The 23,670-nt window shown below is 50.6% G+C and overlaps 1 protein-coding gene and 1 long non-coding RNA gene across 2 annotated transcripts; one reads left to right on the plus strand and one right to left on the minus strand.

Moving 5' to 3' along the window:
* Window positions 1–403: 403 nt before the first annotated feature.
* On the minus strand, window positions 404–17,714 carry Gdap1l1 (ganglioside induced differentiation associated protein 1 like 1). The gene is made up of 6 exons (XM_027423500.2): window positions 17,535–17,714; window positions 9,355–9,576; window positions 7,493–7,685; window positions 3,780–3,877; window positions 2,896–3,010; window positions 404–999 (listed from the first exon to the last, which is right to left on the minus strand). Exons 1-6 carry the CDS (start codon window positions 17,712–17,714, stop codon window positions 656–658), a joined length of 1,152 nt encoding a protein of 383 aa, XP_027279301.1. The 3' UTR covers window positions 404–655.
* On the plus strand, window positions 1,192–5,321 carry LOC113836499. Its single transcript, XR_004770444.1, has 3 exons — window positions 1,192–2,411; window positions 2,924–4,239; window positions 4,969–5,321. It is a non-coding gene; the product is annotated as an uncharacterized LOC113836499 (long non-coding RNA).
* Window positions 17,715–23,670: the final 5,956 nt, after the last annotated feature.

The raw sequence follows: 23,670 nt of genomic DNA on the forward strand, positions 1-23,670 counted from the left end.
CCAAACTGCACCAACTGGTCAATGAGACAGGGGGTGAAGGGTGTGCCCATGGAGTTAGTTGGTCCCAGCCATGGATGGGTTTGGGGATGCCACTGCTTGGCTTGAGCCAGTGCTGTCCCACTCAGTCCTTGTCCAGGAGGAGAATGAGACCCCTTTGATCTTCAGAGGCCTCCCACAGGGACTCTGGCTCTCCAGTCCCAGACAGAGGTACTGGCTAGATGAGTTGAGTTTCCGTGTTGGCTTTGTCCTATAGAAGAGGTCCCTGCCAAGAGGGAAGGGGAGGCTGGGGTCAGGCTCTTGGAGTCCCCAGCACCTCCCAGAACCTGGGCCCTGCTGGGCAGAACGTCCTGGGACTCACCTCAGATCCTAACCAGTCCCCACAGTAACGTCTTGAGACCTTGAATCAGAAGCAAAGGCATTCGGGTTTCTTTTCTCTTGCTTTCTCTCTCCTCTGGTAGAGCCGTGGCCTCAAATCACGGCGTTGGCAATGTCTACTTCTAAACTATGAAATGTTGTCACACTGACAATAGAATTACTAGGGAGAAGGGGCAGGAAATTCTGTCCAGTGCTCATGGGACAGTGAGTTACTGAGAGGGAGTTGGGAAGCACACAGCACAGAGACACCGCCAATCACACACCAGGCCCCAGCCCAGCTCTAGATGTATTTTTTCTTGAGGTACCAGTAGGCAAAGTAGCCCATCCCACCCAAGGAGCCCATGAGGAAGGATGCCCCAAAGAATGATGGCGGCTTCCGCTTGACCAGTCGGAACGCATTGGGGATAACAGCTGACAGCAGTGTGGTGTGGATGTCACCCAGGACTTTCCGGAAGGCAAAGCGTCTCTGGACCCTCTCAAAGAAGGACTGCAGGTTGGGCCGGCTGCCATCTTCCCAATATTTCTTGGACAGTCCCAGGAACTTGAGGCGGTGCAGGGTGGCTCCCAGGAGGACATCCGCCAGGGTGAAGGCACAGCCACAGAGCCACAGCTCGCATTTCTGCCCTAGAGGGGGAGAGGACACCTGGCACTCAAGCCCTGGCTCTGATCTGCCTGCAGGTGTCTCTGGAGGTCATTCCTTCCTGAACCTCTTGAGGAGCTGCTGCCATACCCTCACCTATGTGGCCTTCACTCTTCCTGTAAGTTAACTGACGTGGAAATTGCAAAGATCTACCTTATTTTCCTTTCTTCTCTTCTCTTGTCTTTTCTTTTTTTAGGAGGAGGTTTCATGTAGCCCAGGCTGGCCTCTAATTCACTATGTAATGAAGATAACCTTGAACTTCTCATCCTTCTGTTCTGTAATGTAGCCTGTGTTAGAACTGTAGGCTTATAGCACTGTACCAAGTTTGTCCAGTGCTTGGGCGGGGCGGGGCCAGGGGTGGGGGTGGTCAAACCTAGAACTTCACGAAAGCCAGGCAAGCACTCTACCAGCTGAACCTCATTCCCCAGCCCTTTCTTTTTCTTTTCCTCTTCCTTTGCTTTTCTTTTTAATTTTGGAAACAGGATCGATAGACAAGACTCACCTTAAATTTGTGATCCTCCTGCCTCAACCTCCAGAGTGCTGGGAATGCAGGCTGCATCACCCCAAACTGCTGCTGGTCGATAGCTCCACCTACTGTCACTCCACATTCCAAGTGACACATGTCCAACGGGGAATTGGGGATTGATGCTCCCAAGTCCACCACACACACCCCATTGCCACAGTGTCTCTCTATCCTTCTATTCAGTACCAGAACCTTGGTGCCACCACAAGCTCTTTCTTCCATTGCCCCCATAGTCAGTGTGCCAGGACGTCTTACTAGCTTTGTCTTCAGAATATATCCAGACTCTAGTGTCTGTTTCCACCATCCCAGCCTGAACAACCAACCACCCTGTCCTACTCACACAATCACAGTAGTTGTTAAATGGTTCCCCTCGCCCCAGCTTCTGCCCCCTACAGTCCACCCTTAACACAGCAGCCAGAGGGCTGTTGTTAAGATCTAGGTGGGATCCTGTCAAAGCTGATGCCTCTTGGTCCTACCTGTGTGATCTACCCCCCTGCCTTCCTTCCAGGCCTCAGATTCTTCTTCCCCCTTCATTCTTGACCAACACATCTTGATCTCCTTGCAGATCCTCAAGCCAAGCCCGTTCTTACCTCAGGCCCTATGCCTTCCTTGGCTGTCTCCTCTGCCTAGAGTAGTGTTCTTTAGAAGTGATGGCTCAATTTATCTCCTTCATAGGCCTTGGCTGCCTTTTCAGGGGGCTTAATAGACTATTACTTTAAAACTGAAGGGCTGAGGGCATAGTTCAGTTCACTAACCCCTAGGTTTGGGCCCCTGGCCTGAATGAACGGGATATGGTAGAGCCTGCCTGCAATGCCAGCATTTGAGAGATGGGAGCAGGAACATCAGAAGTTTGAGGTCATTCTTTGCCGCAAGGTGAGTTCAGATGGCCCAGGCTACTGGATAATGGGGCAGAGTGGTGTGTGTGTGTGTATGGGGGGTGGGGCACCAGGCTAGGGTTGCTGCAAAGGTGTGGCTTGGGAGTAAAGCTGGCGTGTCAGGTCAGAGACCTGCTGTGCATCGGGAGGCACCCTAAGACATCCCCTTGCAGGGCCAGGTAAGACCATGGGTGCTAACAGCCACTACACCGTCCTTTTCACACACAGGAGTAACACATGCTACATGCTGCCCACCCTGAGTACTCTGAATGTCTCCGTCTCACAGTGTCTCAATAATTCTCTCACTCTGTGTATGGGAGACTGAGCGCTGGTGCAGGGAGAGACTTGCCAAGGCCACTGCTCCAGCCCTCGAACCTAGGACTGTGTGACCCTGGAATCTTTGGGAGAAAAAGGCTGGGGGTTGTCAGAATGGGTGGGGGAAGCAGATGGGCTGAACTCGTTACCCCAGCTATGATACCCACCCTCATTCTCCAGTTTCCTCTTCTCCAGCTCTGCCTCAATCTGATCAAGCACCATAGCCAGCTCCCCAAGGATCTTCTTCAGGTAGCTCACATCATCGTGCTCCAGGATCTTGGCCTACAGGCAGGAGAGGCAGCTGCTCAAGCAGGAGCTGATCTCAAGGGAGCCATGATATCCAGAGATGGAGTATTGCCTACCACCCCCTGCACAAGCCTGCCTTCAAATACCCTCTCCAGTATATGGCATGGCCCTCTGTTACAGTGCACCCTCCCCCAGGACCGAACCAATCCCATCATCTTGGCCACCTTGCCCACATTCCCTGGCACAAGGCTGGAGCAGTGCTGCCACTGCTGTGTGCTAGGTGACCAATGTTCTTTTCCCAGAGAATGTCTGTCTGCCAATGAGGAGCCATCTTGCTTAGAAGCACAAGGAAGATGATCCCCATCCCACCAGGTGGTCTGTAGTCAATGGCTACTGATATTGGGGTATTAAAGCATGGCCAGCTATAGGGTGCCTTTTACATTCCAGAGCTTTCTGTGGGGTCAGATGGAACTCAGCCAAATCCCCTTCCCTACCTCTCCCATGTCCTTGGGGGCACTCTGTCCATACTGTCTGATGCAAGGACCTGTGTTCAGGGCTCTGCTTGCAGAGACAATATAAACCAGAGGCTGTGGGGAGGTCTGTGGAGGGGAGTGGTGGCTTGCCGTGGCCACGATATGGTAGAGGAGATATGATTGGAGGATCAAACCACTTGTGTTTTCCAGGTCAAAGCATCTGCTGATCCTCCATTTAGAGCTTTCTTCCAGTAGGAGGGAGGGGACATAGGCAGGGCACTCACCATAGCTGTCCCTGTCTGTGAGAGGAGGGGATGTAGGCAGGCACTCACCATAAGTTTCTTCTGCTTGGAAAGATAGGGCTCAGAGAGCTGTGGTTCCTCCTCGTGGTCCAGTTTCATGAGGTCTGTAGTGGCATTGGCCAAATGTCCTGGAACAGAACACGAAAGGTCCTGTCTCCCTGCTCCCCAGGTCCTCTCCTTCCCACATGACCAGGAGAGGCCACCTGCCTGGGGCACAAAGGGCCAGGAAACCTTGCTGAAGAGGACGATGTTGCCTTGAGGAGGAGGAGAAGGAGGAAGAGGAGGAGAAGAGGTGATGCTGGAAATGTGTAGAACCTGAAACCCAGAGCTGTTCACCTCCCCAGAATCCCCTCCCCCAGATGAAGCCGGCCCAGCCTGGGGGTGTCCTCAGAGCCCCTCACCTCCAATCAGGCCGTGTAGGCTCTTCCTCCAGCACTGTCAGGCTTTTACATGTCTCATCCAGACCTCCATTGCTCAGCACACACCTTGGGTGAGTTTCACAGGGTTTCCTATGTAGCCCTAGCTGGCCTAGAACTTGCTGTATAGACCAGGCTGGCCTCAAACTTGTGGTGATCCTCCTGCCTCTGTCTCCTAAGTGTTGGACTAGAGGTTTGCATCACCGGCCCTTCTCACTCTCACCCTACCTCTTCCAAAGGGCTTCTGTGCCTGCCCCTGCCCCAGCTCATCCTGGGCCCCTTCAGATAGTACCCCAGCTCTCAGCTTACCTTCGGGAACCATGGGATCTACCTCTCTTCTCAGCTGCCCTGTCTCTCGTTGAGCTGCCCCCATAACCCTGTCCCCACAGGGTACATCTCAGACACTTAAATAATTTCCCATGTATCAGACCACTCTAAACCTTCTGGCCCTCATCTCATTCCCTGGAATAACCATGCCCTCTATTCTTCTTCTTTTTTTTTTTTCTAATAGGATTTATTTATTTCTCTATGTATGGGTGTTTTGCCTGAATGTATGTCTGTGCACATGTGTAATACTCTAAGAGTCCTGAAGAGGGCGTCAGAGCCCCTGGAACTGGAGTTACAGTTTTAACTACCATGTGGTTCTCAGAACAGAACTGGGGTGTTAAACATGTGCTGTTACCCACTGAGCCATCTCTGCAGCCCCCATGCCCTCTGTTTTTGAAAGCCTCTTTCCGACCCTGTGAAGGCCCCCTTATCTTCCACTTCTGACCTCAGGGCTTTTGTTCTGGTGTGCTCTGCAGACCTCTGCCAGGAGATGCAAGCCTACCAACCACCAACTGGGGCTGCCTCAGGACAACACTGCTCATCTGTGACCTCTGTGAAAAGCGGCCCTTGCACAGCCTGTATTGTTTGCCAGATGTGGTAATTTGGTGTTGGTGTGTTTATCTGTCCCATTGCCTCTGAGCTCATGCTCATCTGTAGCCTGATGAGACCCAGCCCAGGCCTGGAGAGCAGGACTCTGAGTGCGGAAGAAAGGAAGGGGATGAGCAAGAGTGTGAAAGCTACAGCCACCAGGTATCTGTCCTCTGAGGCCACCTACTTCCCACCATGGCCTGATGGTGTCCAGTAAACACTGTGAGCTCTTCCAGCTCTAGGCGGTATTAACTCTCATTGATGTTTTATGAATGTGAAGGCCAAGCCAATCTCTCTCCATGGCTGCCCTTGTGCCTGCCTTTAGACTATGGGGAAGACCTTGGAACACTTTCGTAGTCACTGCAGGCTGACTTTGCTTCTCAGCACCCCATGAGGTCTGCCCTTCCCCCTTCCCTGTGAAATCCTAAAATTATCTCTGCTTCCTCAAAGGGGTGAAAACTGGGTCCCCTCTGAACCCCACTACTGCCTTCCAGGTCCCCTGAGATGGCTCAGGACAAGATGAGGGCAGTATCCACAGCTCACCAGGCCATGTCACCACTCACTTAAATGATAGCCAAGGCCTCACACTTCCTCTCTCACGGACTCTGTCCATGGGAAATATAGCTGCTCATATCAAGGCCCATAACGGGTTCCCCATAAAGTGCCCCCCCACCTCCAAGCCTGCTCCCCAGAGTCACACGAGCCCCTGCCACTGACCCATGCTCCACTCTGCCCTACTGTACTTCCCTGTGGCTTTCCACATGCTGCACCTGTCTTCCCCACGGCCCGAATCATCTTCCTCCTCCTTTTTTATAAATGTTCCTACTTGTTCCTGGATGTTGCCACAATCCCAGGTCCTAGGACCAACACCTTGCGTGGCCCTAGGTCCTCTGTGTTGTCCTGATCTGGATATTGGAACTATATTTACATTTTTTAACTAATTGATTTGGCATAGGTTATACATACAGACTAAAAACTCAGGCGAAGGTAAAGGATGTGCAGTAAAAACAAATCTCTAGTCAGGTGTGGTGATGAACACATCTGCAATCCCAGCACTTGCTGGCAGGGGGATCAGAAGTTCAAGGTCATCCTCAACTACATAGTGAGTTCCAGACCAGATTGGGCCACATGAAACTGTCTCAAAAACCCCCAAAGCAAAGCAAAGCAAACCATAATTACCGCTCTATCTTCAGACTCTCAGCTCTGCTCCCTGGAGACTACCACTACTGCAGTTTCTAGCACACCTTTCCAGAAACATCCCTTGCACCAAGAGCCGAGGGGCATTCTTTGGTACTTGCCAGGGCAGATGACACACTACTGCTTGGTCCTCTCCCCTTTTTTGCCACTCATTGGCATATCTCTGAGAACAATCCATATGCCTGTTATTTTTCAGTAAAACAGCACCATAATGAATTTCCTCCATCTCCAACTTGTAGACACCAAAGTTGTTTTCAGCAATATTTCTCACCATAGTGTGGTGAGAAATTTGTATACACTTCTTGGTGCACAAGTTCAAGTGTTACTTTGGGATAATCTTCAAGGCATGAGCCTTTTCGGCATTTGGCACAGAGTACCCCCCCTCCCATCCCTGGCTGTCCAAGTCTCCTTTGCTTGCATTGTCATTATCTGAGCTTGCATTGTCATTACCTGACCTTGTCTGTGACCCTGGGGTGACAGAAGCTGTGTTTATCTTCATCTGTTGGCAGCCTCACCCAGGACTGATATTGCTGACTGAATGGGAGCAACAGTGTAGAGAAAGCTCCTTAGTCTTCCTCAAGGGATTCTACGAGTTAGGGCTGAGTTCCACAGCCTGACCCCTCCCCACCTTTGCACAACAGTAGGACAGAGGAGAATGGGAAGGGAAAGGAGGTGACCACTTACTGAGCATCTAGGACCTATTAGACATAGTCATGGCTCTTAAGCCTACAGGGCCACCTAATGCTATAACAGAATCTAGATTTAAATCCCCATGAGTAAACTCTTGATAGTCAGCTGACTGGATCTGATTTTCATCCATTGATTACCGATAGGATAGGCTGGTAGTCAGGAGAGTACATGGGTGACCTTGGATCAGAAAACAGAGACCTACTGGGTGGCAGCCTTCTGTAGAAACCTTAACCCTGATGTCACTCAGGGTTCTTGGCTACCTATGCAGGGTCCCTCCCCTTGACCCCAGGTGTCTGCAGGAGGTCTCACAGACCCGAGGAAGGAGCCACTGGCGGGCCATCTGTGCAGCTGTCTGAAGGGGCGGCAGCAGGGCAGTGTGCACAGGGAGGAAAGACAAATGGGAGAGACGGAGGAAAGGGAAGGGTGAAGAACAGCGAGACCCAGGGCTAGAGCATGAGGTGAGGAGGGAGGACCTTCCACAAGGCAGGGAGTAATGGAAGGAGGGCTCTGTGAGGCAGCACTCACTGCGGATCTCGGCCGTGGCATACTTGGGGATCATGGAATCCGTGGTGAGCTCCGGGTGCAGGATGCAGCCGTGTGTGTAGGCGTCCATGGGCAGTGCATCCAGCAGCTCCCGGTACTGCAGCACTCGGGCGTGTTGTGGGCTGCCTGCCTCAGGCATCAAGGCTACCACATGCTCTGTGGATACCACCAAGGGCTAGATCAGGGTCCATGCCTAGCCCCACTCATAAGAACCCAGACCCCCAAATGTCATGCCCAGAAATCCCAGACCTATCTCCCTGGGGCTTAGCCACTGGCTATTAGGATTCCTAGTGACCCAGTAGCTACTCTGGGTTTCACTAAGCTGTCCCTCGTGGGGCCAGCACCTCTCAGTGACAGACAGTAGCCAGGTGGGGGGTAAGTGCCCAATGCTGTCTGCTTTCCGTGGGCTGGAAAACACCATACTTAGAACTTCAGCCTCGCCGGCCATTGGTGGTGCACGCCTTTAATCCCAGCACTCGGTAGGCAGAGGCAGGGGGATCTCTGTGAGTTCCAGGCCATCCTGGTCTACAGAGTGAGTTCCAGGACAGCCTCCAAAACAATACAGAGAAACCCTGTCTCGAAAAACAAAAAACAAAACAAAACAAAAAACCAAGAACTTCAGCCTCCTTGACTTGCCAAATAATTATTCATATCCAGCCTTCTTTTTTGAGATGGAATCTCACTCAGTATGAATCCCAGCCAATTCTCAAACCGGAGATTCTCCTGCCTTAGCCTCCCAAGTACTGGAAGTAGAGGGCATGAATATATGCCACTATGCCCAGAAAATTTATATTCTTTTTTTAAAAAGTTGTTTTGAAGTTGGGTGTCATGGCACACACCTGTAATCCCAGCACCTGCGAGGCAGAGGCAGGGGGATTGCTGTCAGTCCCAGGCCAGCCTGGTCTGCATAGTGAGTGCTAGACCAGATAGAGCCTCGAGTTCTAGGCCAGATATAGTGAGACTCTTTCTCAAAGAAAAAAATGTACATTGTTTTGAGTTGAGATGGGTCTCATGTAGTCCAGCGTAGCCTCGAACTCTGCTATGTAACTGAGCCTGGCCTTGAATTCCTGATCCTCCAGCTTTCACCTTCACCTGTCACGATAGATCTTTCTGCCAAATGTCGCCTGAGTCCCACCGTCACGTGTGAGCTTTACGCAAGCTGCCCGCCCGAGTTAGGCCCAAATGAATACACAGAAACTTGTATTAGACTAAAAGGGGAATTGTAGGGGAAGCTGTAGCCAGTCCCTAAGTAGGTATGGCTACAGCTTCTCCTACATTCACCTCCTAAGTGCTGACATTACAGACATGTGCTACCATGTCATAATTGCAAATCCTTGTTCTTAAAAATAGTCCAAGCCCAGGCTCCGGGCCCACTGTCCCAGCTGCCTGAACCTCTGCCACAGGCGGCAAGCACCTGAGCCTTAGAGGCCAAAGGGAGGAAGAGGTAACAGAAGTTCTGGGGTGTCGTGCGTGTATCTTCAGGGTTCCAAGTTGCCTGAGAGCATGCCAATGGGGTTCCTGGGGGTCTGGACCTAACTATGCTTGGAAGGTTGTGGAGTACTGGGCCCTGAGAAACTTGATCCTGTCTTTGGGAGCCTGAGGAAATCCTGAGGGCCAGGGCTGAATCTGAATCTGCAAGAGGTCCTGGGGAAGGAAGGAACCCCAACTGACCTGGGTTATCTAGGTCATGCCCTTCCCTGGGTGTCGAGGAGATGTTCTGAGGGTATCTGAGCCCTGACTGTAGCCTGTGATTTCTTTGGGAGAACACTGAGTCCTGCCCACGGCTCAGTGGCTTGCTTAGGTTCAAAGATGGTGTCTGAGCCTCTGGGATCCCTGTTGCACACCCTGCCCACACCTATGGGGCATAGCATACCTCCTGTGAAGGTGCGTTCCACGTAGTCGATGATCTGGTCGTAGTCGCTGATAATGTTGTCTCGGTGGATAATGACTGGCACCTCTTCACCCAGGTTGAGCCGCATGAACCAGGGCTCCTTATGCTCGCTCTGTGGAAGGCTCACATCCCTCTCTTCGCAGACCAGGCCCTTCTCTGCGATCACCAGCCGCACCTGCAGGCGCCAGGGTCAGAGCGGGGGAAGGCGGGTGGACACAGGGGACACTCTGCCCGGGTGGGGGAGGCGTGCAGGAAAGGAGGTCAGAGGTCACACACAAGAGGGGACACTTGCTTGCAGCCCATTTTTTGGGCACTTGGGTAGGAGGTTATGGTTCAGGGTCATGTGCTTGGGGGTTGGAGAGAAATGCAGCCCTAGGCTGAAACACAGGGCAGTGCTACCTGGTTGCCATGGGGCTAACATGTTGGGCTAGGGTTCCAGCTGTGCAGATGTGGGCAAATTGCCTCGACCCCCAGGGCCAAATTTAAGTATTAATAGTTTCAAGTTTGTGTCTAGCACACAGATGGCGCTCAACTCATGTTTATTGTTACCGTGATGCAGACATTCAGGGAGTAGATTTGGCCAGGAAATTCACAGAAATTCCAAGTGTCACTATAACTGAGAGCTAAATGTCTCAGATGATTTGGGAACAAAGTGAGGTGGAAGGCAATGTGTCCATGTCTATACAGTCCCTGCATTGCTCCAAACACTGTCCCATCTCGATTTCCTGGTTGGATGCTGGCGACAGCAACCAGAGGAGGGCAGAACAGGGGGCAACTAAAGTCAAGGAGGGTAGGCATCGTGCCCCATGTCACACAGCCACGTGGCAGCCAGCTTAGAACTGGAAGCAATGGCTCTAGACCAGGGCCCTCTTTCTTGGTTTCCTCTAGGGAGTTGCTGGGGCTAGCCTCTCTTGAGTCTTCCCTTCTGTCTCTAGGAAGCCAGTGTGGCTGGGCACACTCCTGACCCAGGCTGTGTCTGGGAACTGGAAGATGCCTAAAGCTTTCTTAGCTCAGTTGCCCTCACATGTGGGGTGAGACTCAGGAAGGAGACAGTCTTGTCTAGATCACTGAAAAGGGAATGGTGTCAAGCCACTCCTTCACTGTCCTCCCATCTTTTGGCTCCATTCCAGGGCCAGGAGGCCACCACTGAAAGAGGCGGAGGCCATTCTTGAGCATCTGTATCCACCCACACCAGAGATGACAAGTCCTGGGCTGAGCACCCCGCCCCCTCCCAGATACCAGGTATCGGAAGAGGGGCCTAGGGTCAGATTCACAGGCTCGCTGTGGCAGCCCCAACCTGGGTGGCTTTAAAAGTCCCCTTGCTTCTGGAAGCCTCCTGCTGTAGGGGGTCCTACTGTGCTCCCTCAAAGGGCTGTGGGAAGAGTAAAAGCTCCATACTGTATGATGGTCTAGTATACCGTAGGGGTGACATGTCTTAGCTACTTGGATTAGACCAAATATTCTGGTTAGTGTTTTGTCAACTTGACACAAACTAGAGTCATTGGGAAGAGAGACTCTCAATTGAGAATACAAGAAAGTGCCTCTGTAAGAGCCAGCTGTAGCCAAGTCTGCAGTGTGCATTTTCTTGAATGCTGACTGATGTAGGCGGGCCCAGATCACTGTGGACAGCCATACCCTGGGCAGGTGGTCCTGAATAGTGTAAGAAAGCAGGCTGAGCAAGCCATGGGGGGTGGGGCAAGCTAGGAAGCAGTGCTCCTCTATGGCCTCTGCTTCAGTCCTTGCCTCCCAGTTCCTGCCTTACTTTCGTTCCTGCCCTGACTTCCTTCAGTGATGGACTGTTTGTTACCTGAGAGTTGTAAGCTGAAATAAACCCTTCAGTCATTGAGTTGCTTTTGGTCAGTTTTGTTTTTATTACAGCAATAGAAAACTAAGGCACCAGGTTTGGAAGACAGAAAGACTTGGAACTGAAGCCTCACCCTACTGGCTGTTTCTGTGTGGTCTGATAAGTCACTTAACCACTATGATCTCTGAGTATCCCTGGCTGTCCTGGAACTTGCTCTGTAGACCAGGCTGGCCTTGAACTCATGGAGATCTGAATGCCTCTGCCTTCTTAGTGCTGGGATTAAAGGCATTCACCATGACCACCCAGCTGAACACTCTGATCTCTGGTAGGGTACAGTTTATTTCTGTAAAGTATGGGCAGAGTCCCAGCACAGTTAATCCATGGTCCTAACAAGCGCTCGAGTGAACACACACACACACACACACACACACACACACACACACACACACACACACACACAGACACACAGACAACACACCACACTGCACCCCCATTTGGCGTCCTGGAGCCCTTCATGACCTACACTCACAGCTAATATAGACGCCTTTCCTTATGCTTGGTGGCTGTGCAGAGAGAGGTAATTCACCCTTGAACTTCCAACACTCACGCACAGCCTCATTTGCTCCATTGGCCCAAAGCTAGTTCTATAAGGGGTGGCCACCTCATAGAACTGGGCTAGACATAGGGACCTAGCTCATATTCCTGGCTCTGCTGTGTGGCCTCAGCTGTCACTGACCCTCTCTAGTTCCCCTCCCCCCCTTTCCCTCCCTCCCACCACTTCACTCTGGGGTGGTGAGAGGGTTTCAGGTTCTTCCAGGAGGAACCACTGCAGAGCGAATAGCCTGGGCAGCGTCTCTTTGCTCTAGGTGTAGGAGCGGGCAGCTGTGTGTGCATGTGTACAGTGCGTTTGTGTGAGTGTAAAGGCAGTGTGTGTACTCGGCCTGGTAGAGTGTGTGTGTGTGTGTGTGTGTGTGTGTGTGTGTGTGTGTGTGTGTGTGTGCTGTACTGTAGAGAAGCCCCTCAGCTTTGAGGTGGAGCTGGGAAAAACAAACTCCTGGTCACTTCCTCTTGTGTATCTCAATGGCCTTCGGCTCGGCCAAGCTGGGGGAGGGAGGCTCCTGGTCAACCTGGAACTTTCCGGTGGTTGGAAAGACCAAACAGGCCTTTGCCCTTGCCCTTGGCCTTCTACCCTGTCAGGGCACCTTTCCTAAGAAGCTACACTCTGGTCTGTGCTCTGAGGCTCCCTGGAGGGAGTCGGGTATGGGTTTCTGCCTCAGGAAAGACTATCTTTAGAGACACAGTAGCCCTGCTTGGAGCTGCCTCGGGTCACCCTGGCAGATGGTCGAGGAGACTTTCACCTTTAGTGGAGCTGAAGACCAGCGCCATGTGCCATCCTGCAGGAGAGGGAACCCAGGCTCAAGGGGAGGGGAACACAGCCACCACAGCCATCTGCCACTCAGTCTCCTGGAGAGTTGGCTAGACCCAGGGGGTCACCACTCTGTGTGTCCATCTCTGGGGAATCTATCTCCTTTGTGGGTACCTGGAAAGTGTTTCCTGGTGCTTCATTGGGGTGGCTCACAGTGGGGTGATCATGATGATCTGGGTTGGCTTTTCTACCTGGTAATGTGGTTGCTGTGTGACTTTGTAAAAGGCACTCAGAGTCTCTGAGCCTTTATTTTTCCAATGCCCCCTCCCCTTAATACTATGTATGAACAGCTGCTGGTTTACCGAAGCAAATATTTATTTTTAGACCAGATCTCCAGGCTGTGTTGTTGTTTTGCTTCAGCTTTGACTATGGCTGCAATGAAGCATGAGCCACGAAACTCAACAAACCCACATGGAGTTTACTGGGGGAAGGGAGCAAAGGGAGGGGACCTCTACCTCCCTAGATAGCCAAGAATGGCCTTGAACATCCACCCTCAGGCCTCTGTTTCCCCAGCGCTGGGGTTACCGGTGTGTGCCACTACACCTTGTTTATCAGACACCAGTGGCTTATCAATACATCACTTTCCAATACTGTTCATTGAGCACCTACAAGCTAAGTGCTGGAGGCCCTGCGGTGAACACAATCCGCTATTGTTGATGCTTGCATAGGACAGATGAACGGAAGATGTTAAGGCAACAGCTTCAAAGAGGATGGCGCGGCAGGCAGGCCTGTGAGCATCCTACAGGGTAATGGAGTGGTCCACATGAGGCCCCCTGGGCAAGGGAGCTCCAGAGGAAGAGAAAAGCAGCCATTGTAGAGGACTAAGAAGGACCATAGGGACAGTCTGAAGCAACAGGAAGCCAGTGTGGGTGGGTGAGGACCAGGAATGGAGTACAGGAAGGATTCTGTACGGGGGCTCAATGAGGACTCCCAGACTCAGGCAGAGGGGCGTGTGCAAATACATACATGGAGTCCTTGAGTGAGGACAGGAGCGACATTTGCTTTTCAGTGACAGAAACTACCTGGCTGCTAGCCTCTCTTCAAGGATGTAGGCAATAAAGTCTGGTGTGGGCGTGACTTCACAGTTGCAGTTACTCAAAATGTGTATATACTCACTGGGACTTGAACACGACCTGCCGCCTGATCGTGTTAGCTAGTGGGCTAGTGCAGAAAGACAAGTCATTGCATAAAATAGTAGTATTAAAAGCATTTCCACAGTTGACCTTGAAAATGACTAGTTCCCTTTCTGCTCTAACAAGCCTACCGTGGCACATTAGTCAACTGAAAGCAGTTTGCAGAGAAGTGTCCATGGGCTTTCTGTAGCTTTATCCTGACTCCCAACCAGGTTAGGATTCTTGGGGCCATTGTGAGGACTCTGGGTCTCTTCTGGAGGGAGTAGGGAACTACTGTGAGCGCCTGAGCAGGATTTGTGCTGATCTTGCAGCAGGTAGGTTGGTAGGAAGTGCCCAGGAGTTTGAAAGACAAAGTAGTCAGTTGCCCTTCCAGTTCCTGCATGGTGTCAGCACTGGTCTCTGGCAGGATCCAGACCTAAGACTTTTAACCCTGGGAGATGAAGGCCATGATATGGGTTTCTTATAGGTGGTGGCAGTGCCCATGAGGATGTGGTGGAGGGACCTTGAGTCAGGTATGTTGGCGTGGTGTGTGTGTGTGGGGGGAGGATGATCTGAGAGTCACTCTCATAGGAATAGGAAAATCGTCACCAGGCCACCACTCTCTTATATCCTTCTGCTGTGCCAGGTGCTGTTCTGAGAGCCTTATGTGAACTGAATGGCATGCTCCCCACAGGTCCTCAGGGATATGGTACCAGACAGTACCCATGAGAGTACCACAGCACTGCCAACAGCCAACCTCACAAGAGGAGACAAACACAGAGACTATGAGTGACCTGGCAAAGCTACTCAATACCAAGCTTAGTTTGTTTGGTTTTTTTTTTTTTAAAGAGGGCAGGTATAAGGGTGTGTGTGTGTGTGTGTGTGTGTGTGTGTGTGTGTGTGTGTGTAGAAGGCAGAGACCACTGAGGAGGGAAAGCCTATTCTTTCTGCATGGGGAAGGAAGGATCCTGGCAGGATGTAGCTTATAGTTTTCCTATTGAGGAAACTGAGGACCAGAGAGGACCAAGGGCGTTTTCAGTTAGTGGAACTGTGGTCCTCTGACTCCCTGATTTTTGCCCCTCTCAGCCCTGCTCCTGTCCTGAGAGGCAGAGGAAGCTGGAGAAGGAACATCCGGGGAACCATGCTTACGTTCCCCATATGCGATCACGGCTTCTCCTGAGCGCCATGGCCTCCAACCGTCACTCATGACAGTGCCTTAGCATTCCCTATCGCTGTGCAGCTGCTCCATGTGTGGCCATGCATAACATCTTTCATTCCTCACACCCTCAGATGGAGGTGCTATTGTTGCCCACAAAAAACCAAACAAAGTGAAACCTAGAGAGGTTATGATACCCACAGGGCCACGTGGCTGAGAGGGACAAGGACCTCAAATTTGGCTCATGGCACCACTGGTGTCTTCATGGCAGTCAAGGATGACAGAATCCTTGTCATATGCTTCCTAGGTGGTACCCAGAAGTCCATGCACTGCCCCTCTTAATGACCTTTACCCCCCGGTTTACCAAATGCAAAACTAAGACATCAGAGTCACAGTAATGTATACAAATTATCCTGCTGGTTAGGGGCATCCTGGCGGTCTGGGCCCAGAGTCTATGCTTTGGGCTCCTTGGGATCTGCTACAGTCCCCAGTGCCCACAGGGGTTGCTGCCACTCTCTGAAGTAGGCCATTTCTGCAAGTAACAGCTCAGTACCACCAAGGATGGGTTTCCCAGAGACATCTGTGGGAAGAGTCTGCTGCAAGCATGGCCTCAGGGCCAAAAGGGACGATGGAATGCACCTGCTGAGTTCCAACTGCATGCCAGGCTCTTGATGTATGCCTGTGTTCTAGAAATCCCCCAGGAGATCTCCAGGGGCTAGAGAGAAGGTCCTGTTTGCAGGCGACAATGTTGAGTCACAGCCAGGTGAAATGACTTGCCCAGAGTCACTCAGTAGTAGGCGGCCAAGAGATGAGCCAGCCATATGATTGCCAAGCCCATCCTCTTCCTGTGTGCCCTGGTGGAGGAGGCAGGAGGATGTCTGTGCTAGCTTGAAAGACACTCAGCCTAAAGGAATGCTGCTGTGCTCAATCCCTTCCCTAACTCCAGCCACCTATGCCCCGTGCTCAGGCCGAATAGGAGTCTTCCCTGATGGAACAGCAGGAAACCCTCTCGAGAGACAGGAGGGGAATGCCTCTTCCTGCCCCACGTTGCGTCCCAGTCACTAAGGCCTGCTTCCTGAAGGTCTAGCTTGGAGTGGTTCTGGGATCTGGAGGTCAGTCTGACCCATCTCCAAATCCCCTGTGCCTGATATAACCTAGGGCATACTCAGCAAGCAAGTAGTTGCTTGGTAAGCACATACAAAGCGCACGGGCAGGTCTCAGATTGACCTTGGCTAACTCTGACTTTTCATTATCTAGCATTTTTTTCCCTCGATGCTGAGACCTGGACCAGGAGCCTCATGCCTGTTAGGCACCAGCTCTCCCACAGATCTGATCTCCACCTCGTCCCCAGCAGTTTAACAAACCTCACACCCTTATCATCAGACCCCCCATCCCTCCCCAGACACCAACATCAACACTCTGTGCGCAAGCTCACGTCATCTTCACAGTGGCCCTCTGCGGAAGCGACAGATCACTTTGGAGAGGCAAACGGGGGCATCCAGAGCTCCATGGTGGGGCACTGAAGAAGATGGCTCTCTCACTAGGCTCTACCTGGCCTCAGACTAAAGGACTCTAAACGAAATGACCAAACAGTGGTCATCTTCTCAGCATCACCCATTTGGGCCTGCCTCTAGACTAACCGAGCCATCTGGGGCAGAGTCCAGCAGTCTGTGTCTGAGCCAGGATCACGAAGTGATTTCAAGGCTCAGTGGGGTGTGAGTAGAGCCAGCCTGGAATACTGTTGTGTCACCCCTTAAACAGCCCTTCCAGCAACTCTACCAGGGGACTGAAGTTCCTGGTGGCTATTGTTACCACTATCATTATCCCATTTTCCAGGTTATAAAACTGAGTCTGGGCCACAACACAAATCCAAGTCTGTTTCCAAAGCATTTATCTTCGGCAACCCCCACCCCCACGTGTGAAATAAATGCATGGAATGAGGGGAGGGGCTGAGTCAGGTTACAGCACTGCCTTGGCTCTGGCGGGACCCAGCTCTGGGCTCTGGCCATGGTGCTGAACCCACAGGACTGCTTCCCAGAGTGAGAGACTGAGTCCCTTAGTGCTGGGTGTTGGGGTGCAGTGTCTGGTCTCACTCCCACAAAGCGGGAAACCCAGTGACAGCACCAGGGTGTACTTGCTCTTACCCCAGCAAGTCGGGAAAGGGTCTAAGGGGACAGAACAGTCTGTGCCTTTAAGAGCAAAACACAGATCTGATGGGCAAACCAACTGCTCTGAGGGGATAGATTAACTCCTTCCTTCTCAGCTCAAGAGAAAAGGGTGACAGCTGGGGACCGACTTTCCAAGCCCCAGATTGAAGAAGACCCTCGCCAGAATCAAGGGCCTAGGAGCTCACGGTGTTTGGGACAGCGGGTGGGAGGGAAGGCTGGCCCAAAGTGGGGCTTCCTCTGTTCAGCCCCATCAGACCGCTAGCCAGCAGGGTCGGTCTGTCCCCGGCCTTTGTCTCTCTGTTCAGGTGTCCCCAGGAGGGAACGAGGCCTAAGGAAATTCTCCTGGAATCGGGGCTGGGCTCTGCGGCCGGGCGGGCAGGACAGTCCCCTCCGGGGAACCCTGGTGCCACCTGCCCCTCGCGACGGTCCCCTCCCAGCCTCCTGTCCGCACCCTGCGCCCCCTCTACCTTCTGCGAACTGAAGGACTGGGTCCAGTGGTACAGAACCAGGCTCTCCTTGGGCCAATGGGCGGGGCTGGCTGCCTCGGGCGCGTCGGGGGCCTCCACTGGCTTGGCCGCATCGCTTTCCAGCGCCGAGATGGGCCACCAGCTGCAGTTGGTGGGGGTCAGGTTGTTGGGGGTCGCCATGACAGCCCGCGATCGGAGGAGGAAGGAGGCGGCTCGGCAGCGGCTCGCTGGCGCCCAGCATCACATGGCCTCGCCGAGCCTGCCCCTCTTCCTCCTCCCCCTCCTCGCGATGTCATTACTCACTGGGTGCAAGGGGGAGGGGCAAGGGGATCCCGGGGCTCGTTCCTCCTCCTCCTAGCTGTGGGTCCTCCCCGAGGGCCCCAGGGAGGGAAGGATGCGGGGAATCTGGCCGAGTGGGCCGCGCCCCCCAGAGCACTCACAGCTGGCCAGTCCCCTGCCATAGACTCCACCATCATAACACATTTGTGTCTCTCAATCTTGCGAGAGCACCTCTTAGTTTAGATAAATGACAGTATAGAGGTCTATTTAACCCCTTTCACGAGTAATGTCTGGAGATAGCTCTATCTGAACCTGCCGTTCTCTGACTTTTCCCCGCCTAAAGGGCTCCCGACAGCAGAAGGGAATGAACAGCCATTTATTATCCACACGGGCACGTACTCTTTACCCAGGCACCACACCAAGGGTTTTACGGCTGTCTACCCCTTTGGCCTGTTTTACGGAGGAAGGCTCTGAGGAGAAGTGACCTTGCTCAAGGTGACCGTTGCTAACTGGTGGAGCTGAGATTCAAACTCAAGGCTGATTGTACGCAGGACAGGACCAGCTGGTGAGTTAGTGGCCCTGCAAATAGCAACTCTGGCCGGTTAAAGGAATCATGTGTCTTAGCTATGTGAACATGACTTTCCCAGATGAGAAGGGAGAGCCGCCATTAATGGAATCCTGGGTCATACCTTTACCCCAAGAGATGTCTAAGGACAGCCCCTGTGCCTCTTCTGTAGGCACCTTGAATGTTCTTTGGAACTTTGTGTAAATAAAGTTTCTTAGCGCACCCATGGCTTTTCTTGGAGAATCTTTTATCTTTTTCTTTTTTAGTTTTATTTATTTATTTATTTATTTATTTATTTATATTTACGGGTATGGGTGTTTTTGTCTGCATGTATCTGTCTGTGTGCCTTATGCATGCCTGATACCCTCAGATGCCAGAAGAGGGTGTCAGATCCCCTGGAAATGGAGTTACAGATAGTTGTGAGCCACCATGTGGATTTGAACACCAGTCCTCTGGAAGAACAGCCAGCGCTCTTCACTGCTGAGCCACTTCTTAAGTCCCAGGATGATATGTCTTAATTTGCCTTTGAGAACAGTAGATGAAAGTACAGTTGCTGACCCCTTAGGGAAGGGCAAAACTACATCCTTGGCAATTCCTGCAAATGCTGGTCACAGAGTGAACTTACATAAACCAGTTTTACTGAGAGCCCCGTTATCTTATGAGTTGATGTAACTGGGAGAGTAGGCTTCTCCGTTTGCGACTTGAGCCTCCCAGGTACATCACCCCACAGACCATAAGTGTATGTTTAAGAAGTGGGTTTCTTCCTTCTACTGGCAAGCAAATTTGTGCGGCTTCCGTTTTTCTCTTTATGCCATGGCTGCCGGGAAGCTTGGAGCAGCATTTCTAAGTCTTGCTACTTTAGCCTCCCTGTTCAGGAAATTTCTTGTTGTGTTCTGTGATTTTTGTCCTCCCCTTTGTCTTTGAGTGTCTTGCTCACAGTTTGATTCTGCAAAGGAAGATGCAGAAGTGACGGAATGAGTGCACATCATAAAGGAGCGTGTGTCAGATTGCTTACACAGACAGGCTGGGTACTCTAGTATGCTGTGCACGCTGGAGAGCCTGGGAACCCAGGCGCTGCTTAGTCCGTGAGGTTGGGTGTTTCGGCAGTTCTGACTGGGTGCTGAAGGCCTGAGGGACTCTTGGAGACCCCCTCCCTGGTCTTTATGTTAGAAGGCCAAAGAAGCCGGGTTCTGACACCAGTGAAGGGCGGCCACTGCAGCAGCAGAGTAGATGCACTCTCCAGTAGGGCACAGAGGCAGGCAGGCCAAAAGGAGCATTGGTTTTCATTTAGATCTCCTTCTATGGGCCCCCAGTGGAAGGGTCTATGGTAGGGGAGGGGGCAGCCTTTCTCCTTCAGTTGTTTCTTCTAGGAAATACCCTCTGTGCTAGTCAGGGTTACTGTTGCTGTGATGAAACACCTTGACTTAAAAGTAACTTGGGGGACGAAAAGGTTTATCTAGAGTACATATCCTGATTTACAGTCCACGGAGGGAGGCCAAGACAGGAACTCAAACCAGGCAGGAACATGGAGGCAGGAGCTGATGCAGAGGCCATGGAGGAGGGCTGCTTAATGGCTTTCACCCCATGGTTTGCTCAGTCTTTCTTACAAAACCCACAATGGGCTGGGTCCTCCCATTAATGAAGAAAATTCCCTACAGTCCTATCTTATGGAAGTATTTTCTCAGTTGAAGTTCCCTTCCTCTGAGATGCCTATGGTTGCATCAACTTGACATTAAACTAGCCACATCCTTGCAGATACAATAAGGCGCTTGTCTCTTAGTTGATCCCAGGCCCAATCAAACTGACAATCAAAACTGGTGCATCTTGTGGAGAACAGTGAAGTAATTGTGAATTTAAGGAAATATAACCCTAGCTGTTTGAAAATATGGAGCATCTGCCTCTCCATAATGAATCTATTGTATCCAGAGAACCTGAAGCACAGAGGTTATGTTCAAATGTGTACAGACCCTCAGCTAATGAGTGGTTCATGTGTACCAGGACCCTGACTAGGCCCCCAGAGACTCAGTGACATAGCAGGCCCTGGCTTGCCTTTGTATCATTCTCTTAGCAGTTCATCTAGAAGCCCAGCAGCACAGAGCATCTAGCTGACACTTCACAGCACTTTCTGTGTGGACAGACCACAAACTTGTATTTTGCAACTCTTGTTGATGAATGCATGTGCTGCTCCAAGTCCTTTGTTCTAGAAGAGAAAAATCTTGGAGTCTTCTTCATGTGGACATAGAAATGACAGCATCATCTACATGGTAAGGTCCAGAAACAGCCTTGTGAGATCAAAGAATACACCTTTATCAAAGCCCCCAGGTGCTTTCCCCACTCATGACCCACCACGAGGTGGGTATCCTCCTGCATCCTGGACACACTGCAGACTTATGTGAGTTCCATTGCATCCTGAGCCCCGCTATTGGACCAGGTTCTAGGAGTGAATGTAATTAGGAGGGTTCACTGCTCAGTTTTTTCCTAGGGACCCCTCTCTTTCTATGGGAATCTATAGGCAAAAGATGAAAACATACTTTAAGCATTTTGCTTTGCTCATTTTGTTTTCACTTTTTAAACATGAAAAAAGGGCAAATGAAGGAAGAAAGAAAGGAAGGAAGAAAGGAAGGGAATAGCTCAGTGGACATTTGTACATTCATCACTAGACACGATTGTCATTAAAACCTCGTTCCTCTGCCATTCCTGTTTAACTGAGAGCAGGAGTACTTGGAGTAAATTATAGATACAGTATTTCTCAAACGAACTACTTCAGTGTGAGAGACGGTGGTGGTTTGAATGTAATTGGCCCCCATAATCTCACAGGGAGTGGCGCTACTAGGAGGTGTGGCTTTCTTGGAGGAAGTGCGTCACTGTGGGGGCGGGCTTTGAGGCTTCCTATGCTCAGGCTACCACCCAGTGTCTCAGTCAACTTCCTGATGCCTGCAAGATGTAGAACTCTCAGCTCCTCCTCCAGGACCATGTGTGCCAGCACTGCCATGCTCCTCATCATGATAATGGACTGAATTTCTGAAACTGTGAGCTACCACCTTCTAAGAGTTGTAAATGTTTCCTTCTAAGAGTTGCCATGGGCGGGGCGGTGGTGGCACAAGCCTTTAATCCCAGCACTCAGGAGGCAGAGGCAGAGGGATCCCTGTGAGTTGGAGGCCAGCCTGGTCTACAGAGCAAGTGCTAAGATAGGCTCCAAAACTACAGAGAAACCATGTCTAGAAAAACAAACAAAGAACGACAGTAAGAATTGTCATGGAAGCAGAGCGATGGTGGCACACGACTTTAATCTCAACACCTGGGAGGCAGAGGCAGCAGATCTCTGTGAGTTCAAGGCCAGCCTGGTCTACAAAGTGAGTTGCAGGACAGCTAGGGTTGTTTCACATAGAAACCCTGTCTCAAAAAAAACAAGACAAGAGCCTGGCATTGGTGGTGCACACCTTTAATCCCAGCACTCGAGAGGTAGAGGCAGGTGGATCTCTGTGAGTTTGAGACCAGCCTGGTCTACAAGAGCTAGTTCCAGTATTTCCTCACTATGCTCCCTTCCCTATGATTTGGAATGGTAATATATATCCTGTGCCATTATATGTTGGAAATATGTGATCTGCTTTTTGATTTTCCAGGAGATTGCACTTAAGAGATTGCATGAATCTCAGAAGAGACTTTGGGCTTTGAAACAAGTTTTGAACTATTATAGACTATGGGGACTTTTGTAGTTGTACTAAATGCATTTGAATTATGATATTGTTTATAGGGGGCCAGGGAGTGGAATGAGGTAGTTTGTTGTGTTGGATGCTCAGTTCATGAGAGTCCCTGGAATAAACAGTCACTCTAGGATGATTTTTAGCCTTTATAGCCACAGGGGAAGTCAGCTTCTGGTGAACTGACTGTAGCTTTGCAAAAGGCTTTCATATCAAGTCAGTTTCCCCATACCTAAACCTCTTATCTGAAGCTCCCCAAAGAGACAAATGCCAAAGCAATTCTCAGCCACGTAACTTGTCAGTTTTTATTTTCCAGTTCTTCTGCAACCAAGTTTTGCATAGGCTTTGAAACTTTTAGGAAGCACTTAGGTAAGATTTACATACTTCACACAGAAGGCAGAGGACACAAAAGGCAGATCAAATCCAGGTGCTAACACTCTGGAATCAAACCAGCTGCAAGGCTCTTCAGGAACTACAGTAGCTTGAATGTAAGTGGCCTCCATAAACTCATAGGGAGTGGCACTATTAGGGGGTGTGGACTTGTTGGAGGAAGTGTGTCACCATTGGGGTGGGCTTTGAGGTCTCCTTGGCTCAAGTTACTTCCAGTGTGACAATCAAATTCCTGTTGCCTCCAAGATGTAGGATACTCACCTATTTCTTCAGCACATGTCCACCTGCATGCCACCATGCTCCCTGCCATGATGATAATGAGCTGAACCTCTGAAGTGTAAGCCAGACACCACAATTGAATGTTGTCCTATATAAGAGTTGCTGTGGGCATGATGTCTCCTCACAACAATAGGAAACCTAACTAAGACAGAGACTTAGTTTTTTTCCCTTTGCTATTTGCTTTCTTAAATTTTATTTTATTTTCAACATCTGCGCCGTTTTAATATTGTGATAAAATTAAATTTGTTCCACAAAAATAAGGAAAGCAACAGGCAACTAATGATCAATAAACATGTAATACTTTCTAACACAAAGGCATAAATGGTAGGAATAACAGAAAGGTTAAAAGAGAAACGACAAATCTCAAAAGCAACTTCAATCAAGATGACTTCCCCATGGACAAGCCGGTGGAGAAGTACATAAATTCTAACCATTATCACCCCATGGCCTGTTTTCCTTTGGTCATGAACTATTCCACAAAGATTCAGTGTGATAATGCCACGGACCACCCCAGCCAGGTATGGGAGTCCCTGGGATGAGGGTCCTCGAAGAATAAGTGAGTAAGGATTCAGCAGTGACAAACAGAAACAAACACAGAGGCAGTTTGAATCTGAGTGTATTTTGCAGTTCGCAAGCAAGGTTTTTTATAGAGATATTTTCTCAGGGGATGTTTTTGTTAAGCAAACCCAAACATATGACATTATTCTTACTTGGCATAGTGACGTAGCAATCCAAAACATGAAATCATTCAGAGTTAATCAAAACACAAAATTGTCCTTGGTTAATCAAAACATAGGACCGTCCTTGACTATCATAGGATCACCTAAGGCTAACCACAGATTTCTTAAATCAAATTAATATATTTTATAATCAGTTATTGTTTAACATTTATTACCTAGTTCTTGTGAGTTTTTGAAATATT

This window comes from Cricetulus griseus, chromosome 6, assembly GCF_003668045.3.
Source record: "Cricetulus griseus strain 17A/GY chromosome 6, alternate assembly CriGri-PICRH-1.0, whole genome shotgun sequence".
Classification (NCBI taxonomy): domain Eukaryota; kingdom Metazoa; phylum Chordata; class Mammalia; order Rodentia; family Cricetidae; genus Cricetulus; species Cricetulus griseus.

What these genes read in the sequence shown, in the direction of transcription:
- Gdap1l1 (XM_027423500.2), bottom strand. Translation starts at nt 17,714, where the DNA reads ATGGCGACCCCCAACAACCTGACCCCCACCAACTGCAGCTGGTGGCCC. An exon ending in AGTCCTTCAGTTCGCAGAAG is followed by an intron (nt 9,577 to 17,534) that starts GTAGAGGGGGCG and finishes TGGCGCCTGCAG; the next exon opens with GTGCGGCTGGTGATCGCAGA. An exon ending in GAGGAAACTGGAGAATGAGG is followed by an intron (nt 1,000 to 2,895) that starts GTGGGTATCATA and finishes CTCCCCCTCTAG; the next exon opens with GGCAGAAATGCGAGCTGTGG.